The sequence below is a fragment of the Epargyreus clarus genome, unplaced genomic scaffold (genome assembly GCF_041222505.1).
Source record: "Epargyreus clarus isolate Ecla_fem2 unplaced genomic scaffold, WU_Ecla_fem_2.2 ptg000011l, whole genome shotgun sequence".
NCBI classification, from domain to species: Eukaryota; Metazoa; Arthropoda; class Insecta; order Lepidoptera; family Hesperiidae; genus Epargyreus; species Epargyreus clarus.
In genome coordinates, this window is record NW_027332219.1 from 7,063,264 (window position 1) to 7,075,249 (window position 11,986).

General features: G+C 35.4%; 2 protein-coding genes across 2 annotated transcripts in view; one reads left to right on the forward strand and one right to left on the reverse strand.

The window, feature by feature from the left end:
- GCS2alpha (glucosidase 2 subunit alpha) overlaps positions 1–8,656 on the reverse strand; it is a 29,130-nt gene extending 20,474 nt beyond the window's left edge. The window contains exons 1-4 of the mRNA XM_073077865.1: positions 8,478–8,656; positions 8,164–8,392; positions 4,478–4,605; positions 3,623–3,848 (exon numbers count right to left, since the gene is read on the reverse strand). Coding sequence (XP_072933966.1) covers positions 3,623–3,848; positions 4,478–4,605; positions 8,164–8,391 — 582 coding nt within the window. The 5' untranslated portion in view covers position 8,392; positions 8,478–8,656. The remainder of the gene's footprint in view (positions 1–3,622; positions 3,849–4,477; positions 4,606–8,163; positions 8,393–8,477) is intronic.
- A 241-nt stretch (positions 8,657–8,897) lies between these two features.
- On the forward strand, positions 8,898–11,778 carry LOC140745910 (macro domain-containing protein PG1779). Its single transcript, XM_073077866.1, has 4 exons — positions 8,898–9,295; positions 10,016–10,108; positions 10,899–10,974; positions 11,356–11,778. The coding sequence occupies exons 1-4, from the start codon at positions 8,927–8,929 to the stop codon at positions 11,646–11,648; spliced, it is 831 nt and encodes a 276-aa protein (XP_072933967.1). The 5' UTR covers positions 8,898–8,926; the 3' UTR covers positions 11,649–11,778.
- The last annotated feature ends 208 nt before the right edge of the window (positions 11,779–11,986 follow it).

Sequence of the window (11,986 nt, forward strand, 5' to 3'; positions counted from 1 at the left end):
TCCATACTAGAATTCTCTGTTCCCAAAGGTATGAATACTGTCAATACCAACGAAATAAGAATTATGTTTCGTATTATAAATAGAAATACATTTATTTACAATATCTATAACCCAAACGTATGGATGAAATTTGTGTATATTTATGGATGATAACACAGTTATGTATGAATTTAACAGTGTCGATTTAACTTAATAAAGCAGGAATGCCATTAGAAAATATAAGAAGAAAAAAAAGTCAAAATGGCTTCTTTATTTTTTTTTAACGACGTGGCATACGTGACTATTGTGCGATTTTATTTCTCATTTTTGAAAATATGTGACTTACTACTTTTTTTTAGAATATATAGGGCAAATAATACAAAACTTAGTAAACAACTTTTTCTGTATGAAACAAAAAAATCACATTATAATAATTATCCTTTTTCCCACGATAACGTTTCTCGAGCACAAAATCTTAGAAACAATATAATTTAATTGAACACATTCTATATCTAACATAATGTAAATAATGTCTACTATAACAATGTCATATAAATTGCCCTTTATGGATAATTATGCACGCACGAACGATTTGAACCAGCGACCTCACGTAGGCAATTAATTACGAACAAATGAATAACGTAATTACAAACACTAAGATAAAATGATGTAAACAAACTCGATGCCCGCCTAATGACCAATATTATGGCTCATTTGTGAAACAGTCACTTAAAAGGTTTAAAGGTGGTTCAATTGTTTACAATTGGACGTTAAGGGAATATAACAAAGAATTGTTTGTTCTTTTATATAGTAGTAACTTTACATTTTTGAAATCGATAAAAGTAGGTACGGTTCAACTGGGACGCTCCTGCGAATACCACCACATCTATTTCTAGAGTAAAGTAGTTTTGAGTTTCGGTGTGAACATCTTAGTCCTCAAAAGCAGCGTAGCATCTGTGATCGGTTTTTTTTTTAAATATAGGAGTAGCAGACGAGCATGCAGTCCACCTGATGGTAAGTGGCTACTGCCGCCCATGGACATCTGTAATCAACCCCAGATGGGATTAAACATTCCTACCTGAGGTCGGCCACAGATGCGCCACTACCCTTGAGGACTAAGCTGGAACGCCTCGGAAAAGTCTGTCTCCCTTACCACACCCTTCAAAACGAAATACAGCAGCGCCTAACACTGCTGTTATTAGGTAGAAATAGGTGTGGCGGTGGTGCCGCCGGAGCCGAACCACAAAGGGTTCTACCACCTTCAAAAGGTAAAACCCCCATTATATATGAAGTTGGTTACAGATATACAAGGGGTCATTTAATGGTAAAGGTAGAATCATATGTGTTTCGAGTCCGGCGGCACTACCGCCACACCAATTTCTACCTAATACTAACAGTGTTAAGCGCTGCTGTATTCTGGTTTGAAGGGTGTGGTAAGGGAGACATACTTTCCGAAGCATCTGTGGCCGACCTCAAGTAGGAACTAATCTTATCTGGGGTTGATTAAAAATGGTTATAGGCGGTAGTAGCCATTTATTATCACGTGGATACATACTCGTTTCCTATTTCGACATTATTATTTAAAAAAAAGCTGGAATGCATATTCGTTTACTGTTCCAATGCAGAGATGTTAATAGTGCCCACAGAATCGACCCAGGATTTTTTTTCTACCACCTTTTATACCTATTATTGGCAAACACACTCCTAGTTAGCAGCTTTAAGTGAAAGCACAGTTGTTTATTGAGAATTACAATCATCTCGTAATAGTAAGATTACGGGAAGCGCGCTATCAGTCACGTATTCTGATAAGGCGAGATCAATGCTCCATTGACACTGACCGTTAGAAATACATTTGTATTTCAATTGGATATTTGCAATAGCCGATATGCTTTTTTTGCAATAGCGAAAATGCCTACACATTAAATGTTGTGTTATTTTTTTTTTGCAATAGCGAAACTGCTAATGCAGACGCCTAATCTTCAAAAAACATTATTATTATTCTTTTTACCACGTTTTTATTAGCTTGACCTGTATGTATGTATGTAACGGAATCTTTGAACACGATTTTTACCCGCTTTGAACGGTCCGAATAATTTAAAATTTTGAACACTGATCAAGAACCGATGATAATACACGATTTAAATAATTTTGTCCCTTTCTCCTCGGGATAGTCAGGGTTAACGAATTACCTTGTGGGATTTTAGCGTGGTTTTTAGTTTTTAACTATAATTATTTTCTGTTAAACATTTCATTTATGATGGTAGAAATCTAAATCAGTGATACCGTAGCGATCGTCATAGCGGTCTGATAAGAGTCAGCCCAGAGGGTTCCCGGTTCGATCCCCGGCCAGACAAATATCTAATAGATGAATATAGATTTTTGCTCTGGATTTTTGTTTACTCATCATGTATCTCTACGTGTCCATGGCACCAATGACATGGAATCCTAGTGTGCAGATGTACAATGCGTGAATGTATGTGAATTATTTATGTCCGGGAATAGAAACCAGGACTCTCCATAAGAGGGATATTGTTGCCGCCTTAATTGTCGTCATTGTCACGAACAACAAAGATAAGGAAAAAATTTTTCAATGCCAATCACAATATAATTAATTGAATCAATACAATGCTAGGCTGATAATTAACTCGTTTGTAATATAAACCTCGTTTTATCCTTTAGCTTGTAGTGGTTTTTGCAGTTGCTACGTCTATATATGGTCCAAGTGTTTAATACCATTAATGGGAGTCATAGGAAATTTATATGTAGGTCTATGTTATATGTTTAATATGGGCTTATTTTTTAAGGTAAATATAAATCTCCTCTGTGTTTTCTATAAAAACCTTCTTCCTTTGTTTGTTTTTTTTTTTTAAGATATGTAGAATGTTAGAAGTAAAGTTTTTTCTTTCTTTCTCATAATTATTCACGAGCCTGGCTCACATTCGCTACTAATAATCTACATATCTTTATTAATTGTTGCCTGCCAAAGTACGAAAACAAATAATTATGCGTAGAAAGATATACAACATATTTAAGAAAAATGTACTTAAGGTGCCCCAAGGAGTACTTTGAGGATGATTGTACAACTAAATAATGATGGTCATATGGACAACCAAACTGTGGGGTACTGCAGCAAACACACATTTGAACTTATTACAACGTTTCCAATCAAAAATGCTTCGCATGGTGACTAGTGCCCCATGGTACATCACTAACTCCAACTACACAGAGACCTAAAAATAACAACTGTAAAGGAGAATGTTACAACTAAACTCAAATCATACTCTCAACGTATAAAGAGACACCCCAATGTGCTTGCCAGTGAGCTAATGAAGTCCACACACACCTTTAAGCGCATCAAAAGGAGAGCTCCCCAGGACCTTCTCCCTTCTTAGAAATTGCCTACAAGGATACACTTATAAATGGGTGCGCCACTGGGCGTAAACCATGCATGCCTACTAGTAACCACATAACCTCCAGCTAAATGCCTTGAGAGGCAGATTGCAGGATATAAGGAGTTAAAAAAAAAAAATAATAATGATAAAAAAGTACAAAAAAACGATTTTCGCTATCACAATTTACCACACCACATATGTTAAAATCCGTAAAGCTATTTGTGCTATCGAGCATGCCTATGAACACTCACCAACTCCAAAGCATTGCCGTTGCCGTCCTCGTCATCATCAGCCACCTTCTCCCGCTTAGTCCTCAGCGGTTCCACGAACAGCTGGCAGTTGCCGTTCAGCACCACAGCCACTTCGCCGTTCTTATCCAGGAAATCGAACTTCAGGGGGTCTGACGTGATCACCACCTTGTGGCCTTGCGTGTTCATTAGCGTCAACTGGCCGGCTTCGTTCGATACTAACTTCAATCTGTAAGGAAATTTAATAACAATTGTGGTTCAACTTGAATTCGCACAATTTTTAAGGCGTAAAGAGAAATATTTCGGCGACTTGTGATATAATAATCGGAGAAATTGATCCAATAAAGCATTATTTATAATCCATATTAAGCAAGAATCAATCTGGTGAAATTAATCTTACACAAAAATATTATACTCGTTTTATTCTGTCGTAATTACATTTTAAATATAACATGGATATAAAAAGTTTAAGACTGTTTTTGTATTGTTATGTTAGTTCGCCGGCCTATTACTTCTACTCTTTACTTTTTCCATGTTGCTGAATTTCTGTGTTTTCTACAAGAAAATGGACAATCTTCCTAGGGCGGCAAATAAAACGAATTGAAAAATATCGACTTTTAAGAAGTCGAGCAACGTCTCTACCTATTTCCTAGGCAGCAAAATCGTACTAGACACCGGATAAAAAAAAACATGTAGTTTTTCATTGACCTAATCTTAGAGGGTAGCTTGAATACACCCTACAGTACTTTGTTAATAGTATAGGCTTACGACAATCTACATTTAGTTCGTTACTTTTAGAATTCCAAACCTGATCTAAGTGACGTTAAAAAAATATTGCTTTTATAAAGTCATACTTACGCATCAGGCTTAGGCTCTCCATCCAAGGCCTTCTGTGTCCTGTACCGAGGGTACAGGGGATCAGCCTCGTCCAACTCTACGTGGAAGGTGCCGTCGACCAAGGCTGACAGCTTGAGAGCATAGTGCCACTGTAGACAAAAAGAAAGACTTTATCCATACCATATATGTACTTTTTTTAGAAATTTGAAGTCGGCGATCTGAGATCGATTAATCGAAGAATTGATCTTTTGGGCCAAAAAATCGATTATTTTAATCGATCTTCCGTAATGGATCGATTCAGTGAATAGATCTTTCATCCGTAAATCGTAAGTCGATCTTTTCGAAGTTGGTTGAATGTGTCATAGACATTTTTTCGGTGACTGAAAAAGATCGAAGATTAATTTTTCGAGAATCGATTCTTTGGGCCTCGATTTTTTTGTGAATCGATTCTTTGGCCCTCGATTCGAATCGATTCAAGAATCGATCTTTTTGGGAGATAATCGCCATCCCTAATTTGAAGGAGCAAACTGGCATACCTACAGTCCTTTTTTTATTTTTTAACATAACAATTAAGCAGACGTGCTACCTGATGGAAAGTAGTCATCACCGCCTATGGATATTTGCAACACCAGAGGAGTCGCCAATGCATTGACTTTGAACGATAGCTCTTTTTGCACATTCTTTGAAGAGCCCCATGTCTACCGCTCCAGGAATATCTCAGAAGGAAGTTTATACCATATCTTACACATTTGTGGTAAGAAAATCCATGGAAACCGACCAACCACAAATAGAATTGAAGTTCTACAGAAGGTTGGTCGTTGCATTGTTATGAGCGACAACACAAACCCTCGTTACGGCGCCGTAGAATTCTCTGTCGCAGGCTATAACGTAACTTTTTCTGGCTTCTAAATTTTGGCATTTCAAATTCACAGCCGTGGAGAATATTTAAAGTACGGCACCGTTGGCCGTGGCGGTGATGTCAACGTCGCCGTAACTTGCGGCGGCTGTCGAATGACGGCGTCGAAGTAACTCACGGTACCGAGAAAGTACGGTAACATGGGTTTGTATTTTTGACCTAAGGACTCCCTCAAACGAACTACATGCTTGTAGTAGATATCAGTGTGTACATTCAGTTCCGAATTGCACGCAGTGGCGACTTCAACTACGTATTTGGGGTTAATTGGGTGGCATCGACACATACTGTCAATCGTAAACCGTGTGCGCAATAAAAAATGATTTTGTTATAGTCCACACCAAACTGCTGCTGCTCTGAAGTTGTTGCGAGCAGGTGTAGTCATACAATTTGCTATGGCGACGCGATTCATTTCTATATTCAGAGCGGACTAGCAGTTACGCGGACTATACTAAATTCTTCTTATAATACTTATTACCTATGTAATTTGTCAAAAGCAGTAACAGCTGTTTAAAAATCTATTCACTATCAGTTCATAATCGCCATGCGTATTGAAAATTAACAATGGATTTATCCACATTAAACATTTTCTAGTCTTTGATTAAGATGCTTGCTACACTGACGTAATGCAAAGGACCAAAATAAAACCATATAATCTCATTCTTCATCTCCATGACTACTTTTGCATTTGCTGAAGTATACCTGTGAGCACAGCTGCACAGTTCATTGCAACCACACACAATTTAGAAATTAATTATCACTTTCTAAACGGTGAAGGAAAACATCGTGAGGAAACCTGCATATCTGAGATTTGTAAAATAAAAAAATTCAAAGGTATGTGAAGTCTACCATTATGCACTTGGCCAGCGCAGTGGGCCTAATACTTCTCATTATAAGAGGAGATCCGTGCCCACCAGTGGGACAGTAATGGGTTGATGATGACACACAGTTTAAATTCAAATAAAACAACTAAGTTTGCAGTTTGCCTGAGGGAGCCTAAAGGACCAAGTTGTGTTTTGCGTAAGTATCTTTCCCTTACAACACCCTCCAAAAAATACATAGTAGTGATTGAGACCCCTGTTATAAGGCAGAAAAACAAAAGTGGAAATGAAGCTTCTGGAGGCAAATTAAGAATGGTCTTACCATTTAAATGGTTATTTGCAAGTTGAAACCTTGATAAAATAATTTGTATATAAAAAATAATTGATTTTGTCATAAGATTGAATGAAAATAAACTGACAATTTTGTAGATTGCATGAAAATAAACTGACAAACGTAATCTGAGACCTTGTCAGCATATAAATATACATATTTTTTTCTGTGTACCAATTAATAATTATTTCTTATTGATTTAAATACTTCCTACTTATATATTTCAAAGTGCTGTTGCAAACACAGTTACAATATGCCTGTATATAAATACTAGTTGACCCGGCAAATGTTGTGTTGCCATATAAATAAAAAAATAAGAAGGGTGAACAGCCCTTATCACTTAAGGGTATGAAAAATAGATAATAGCCGATTGTCAGTCCTACTGAATATGCATATAAAATTTGGTGAAAATTGGTAAAGCCGTTTCGGAGGAGTACGGTAACTAACATTGTGACACGAGAATTTTATATATAAGATATTGATTGCCATTGATTTTGATAAATACCTACATACAAAAATTAGACAGCTAATTAGGACATTTGATACCCAAAATATTGAAGGCAGTTGGGTATTTAAGATAACAATTTTATCAATCAGGTTAAACTATTATTCAATTAGTTAACTAATTCATAATGTTTAAGTAGTTACGATTAGATTTTAAATATGTTATTTGTGGTGCAAAATATAATATGTTTAAAAGTTATAGTTTAATTCATTTTAACTATTAATTCAGCTATATTAGAGAACGAGCTTTTGCCCGCGGCTTCGCTTGCGTTACGAAGTGACATTATTAACGAAGAAGATTTATACAAACTTTCATCCCATATTTTATTCCCTTGGGGGTAGAATTGATCAAAATCCTTTCTTAGCGGATGCCTACATCATAACATCTACCTGCATGCCAAATTTCAGCCCGATCCGTCCAGTGGTTTGGGCTGTGCGTTGATAGATCACTATGTCAGTCAGTCACCTTTGAGTTATATATATTTAGACTTAAAACTTAAGAGAATGTAACAAAGAAACTTTTAGAAACAAAGTCTTTTAGAAATTATAGCACAAGTTATTCTAAATACTATTACTCATCATACATAACAGCAAAAAGGATTATTCATAGCTGTGATAATGTTAACAATTGTTATACACATTAAGTGACAATTATTGATAATCAGAGAGTTTATATGTGATAAAGTTATTGAATCTTATGTGGGATGTCAGCAAGGCGACCCTCTTGGCCCAGTTATGTTTAGTCTGGCAATACAACCAATTATTACACAACTAAATTCAAAATTTAATGTATGGTACCTTAATCAGACAGTTAATTTCCATTGTAAAAAAACAATTAATTATATAAACTTACACTAAAGATTTATCTTTGGATACTACAAAATTTACACTAAAATAAAATGCACACCATAAATAGCATCTATATTCTACATGAACAAGACACACCTAAGCAATATCTGACAAGATAATGTACAAAAGTCTTGGTGCTGCCTGCTTATAACAAATAAAATTACCATACCTTATTTTACTCGAAAGATCTATTAAAATAAATAGTAATCCTTTTTCATACGTCGTAACGTGGTGGTTTTCAAACGCATAGAACTATTTATGTAATATAATGACATGAATAATTGCTTACCAGGACTGGTTTCTTCTCTGATTCCTGGTCTACAGTGACCACCTCTGCTGATAGCGAGTTCCCGTGGACTATGACCGTATCCAAGTTAAGTACGTATTGGGATTTCTCAGGCTTCAAGGGTCGGAGACGTTTGCAGAATCCAGACTGTTCGCATGTCTTGAAATTGTTCCTATCGACCGCTAGACTCCCGATAACACCCAAGACGACCAGGAGACCGAGCGTCTTCATCCTAAAACCAACCAATTTTTTTTAAACTCGACACAAAGACCGGTGTCAAAGCCGATCAAAGAGTAACTTGATATTTATTGATTTACCTGGCCGTGTCTTAATTTAGCGTCTCGATCGATTTATACGGTAAATCCTTAAGGAATTTTCTACAAAATTATTCCATTTGCACTATCCCGTATTTAATTATCCGTTAATTTAGATATAAAACACGCGCCTGCGTTACGTGGAGAAATCTCGTCTGACAAGAAGAAAGCGCTCGGTTTGGTGTTGCTACTTTCGTTATCAATTCTTTTCCGTCATATCCAAAAACGTCATTAGTATCATCGTCATTATAGTAACCAGTGTAATATTTAATTTTCACACATTAAATGCAATTTTTGTGATAAAACTATTACAATTTTGAGTAATAATTGGATTATGATAATTAAGATTTTCAATGTGAAAATAAATGTAAAAGTTTCGGAATCTGATACGAGTATCGGATTATTTTGTACTATGTAATAAATGTCAAATCAAAAACTTAAAAAAAATTGAAATGATTTTGCCGGCCCGAATTCACGCACATTTTTCTAAGCTCCCGATAAAGTTAGCAGATAATCTCTTTCATTCTCGCAAATATTCGGTAACAAAGATGGCCACAGAACCTAAATGGAAGATCGAGAAAGCCAGAATCCTTGCATTACCTTTAGAAGAAAAAAGAAAACTTTATAAGGCCAGTTATATTACTCTAAACCAAGTAGAGCCATGGTATGCGTTTGCAACAGAAAATAAAAGTGCTCTAGAGGATAAAAAGGCCAACAATGAAGATCTTACGGAATTTCGGAAGTTAAAAATAGATCTGGAACAGAATAAAAGTCTGGCTGAAAAGGTTTCTATTTTCCAAGGCGATATCACGAAATTAGAAGTAAGTTCAAATCTCGGGTTATCACGGGTCTCCTCTCGAAAGTATTTACGAATAGTTTATCAAGCTGGCTGAGTGTGGAGTCTTTCAGAACTTATTTTTAGGTATCTGAGTAACTAAGAATAACTAATATGAAACTTTCCTCACATTGTTTTTCTGTATTTTCAAATACACTAACAACGCCCTCTAGTCATGTAATTTGCATGTGTAAGGCAAAATTGGATACACACAAGGGTATCATTGCTTTTCAACATCTTATATATAAAATTCTCATGTCACAATGTTAGTTAGCGTACTCCTCCGAAACAGCTTTACCGATTTTCACCAAATTTTATATGCATATTCAGTAGGTCTGAGAATCGGCTACTATCTATTTTTCATACCCCTAAGTGATAAGAGTTGTTCACCCTTAACATTTTTTTATTTATATGGCAACACAATGTTTGCCGGATCAGCTAGTATAATAATAATATTTCTACTTTATGTCAACACTTGAAAGGCAACCCATAAGCAACATTGAGTAAAATTTACAGGAGAATGATTTGAACTTGTAATTTACAAGAAATAAATTACCATGTTTGAAAAAAATGATAAGATGTTAAGGAAATCCAGAAGAAATCATTTAAGGAAACACATTTTACTATACTTCATCTGTTACCAAATTGTATGTCTAATCTGTATTTTTTATTTTTTAATGTTTTTTTTATTTTTCAATGATTCCAGGTTGATGCAATTGTGAATGCTGCCAACTCTAAGTTGAAAGCGGGAGGTGGTGTAGATGGTGCTATTCATAGGGCTGCTGGGTCATTGTTGCAGGTGAAGAACCTTGATTCATTTGTTTTGGAGATTCTTTATTTACCAATTCATTGTTGTGAAGATGTCTAGTATTAATACAACAGGAGGAAAAGGATAAATATGACATGTATATAACACATTTTTTTTATAATATAGGAGTAGAAGAAGAGCATGCAGTCCACCTGATGGTAAGTGGCTACTGCTGCCAATGGACATCTGTAATCAACCCCAGATAGGATTGGATATTCCTACTTCAGATCGGCCACAGATGCATCTGGTAACTTACCTCTGAGGACAAACCTGGAACGTCTCGAAAAGTATGTCTCCCTTACCACACCTTAATACATATAAACATACAATAGGTGCATTTGAACAAAGATTATGTGTGTGTGTGTGATTTATGTTCTATCATTACTATCAATGCCTTTATACAATAGTCTTACTTTACTTCCTTAGTTCACTCACTTATGCTGAACTGTTGCACCACTATGTATGTAAGATATTATTTTTCAGTTTTGTCTATGGTTCTACGTATTAATTATCTGTCGTTGGTATTAATTTTAATGTGTAGGATTAAAAGCATAGAGATTTATAGTTTGAAATAGTTCGTTGTAGTGTCGTTGTCGTCGTGTCGTTCGCGGTGGTGTATGCCGCCACCGGGATAAACTTGTTCGAGAAACTTCGGAGTCGTCGGTCGCGCTCGCGCATATTTGTCGTTTTAGTTATACTCCGAAGTAGAAGCCACTATTCGTATTCGTAGCGTTTCTTTTAATTCAAAACAATTATAATTATTTCTTTCTTTGTGTTGCAGGATGAATGTAATACCCTGGGAGGGTGTCCTACAGGAGAGGCTAGAGTCACTGGAGGCTATAATTTACCCGCTAAATGTAAGATTTAGTACAATTTAAATTTTAAACCTATTTGTTTTCGAATGTTTGGAAGTACTGGCCTTTTTTAGTAAAATCTTGGTAAATTTGATAAGTCATCTATTGAGAAAGTTATTAAGGGATGATTTTGAAAATCGTTTGCTAGGACCACCAGCTTTGATTTTCTATGGTTAGCACTCTCGTGTATGTGAGAAGTCAATGACAATGCTTACTGCTATTTTACATTAGGAAGGTTGGATGAATAAAAGTGAGCACTATTATCATAAGGAAAAGTACAGATTATTAAAAAACCAAGTGAAACTCTATGGTATAACTGGTTAAAAATTGACTGCAATTGTTTTTACTTAAATAGAATTCATTCTTCTTAAATATTTTTTTCAGATGTCATCCACACAGTGGGACCCCAAAATGGCTCAGCACCTAACTTACAATCTTGTTATATGAAGAGTTTAGCCTATGTCACCCAGTTAAACTTGAAATCCATTGCTTTTCCTTGCATCTCAACTGGGATCTATGGGTTCCCTAATCGCCTAGCTGCCCATATTGCCCTCAATGCAGCAAGGAAGTTCCTAGAACAAAACAAAGACATGGAGAGAATAATATTCTGTACCTTCATGCCGATTGATGTTGAGATATATGAAACATTAATGCAGTTATATTTCCCAGTTCATTAGATGTGGTTTGTTTGATTGTAAAGAAAATGTAATTTTTGTGATATTTCCCAATTGGTTGTAATTATTCCTATTTTGTTGTGTTTTTTAATTTGTTTTTAAAAATGATTGTCATTAAAGAATTTTATTTGAAGTGTTCTTTTATTAATCACTATGCCTTATTATAATAGTTGATAAAGTCAATTTTCGTAACTTTATTACATTTAATTTTTAATTCATATTCTGAGATGAGTAGTAATTCGTTTATATCTGGTTTTGAAAACTGATAAATTATATTATAACAGAACGGGGGTTTCCCAGTTTATATTCTTATAAAATAGAGATCGAATTCTTTATTTTAT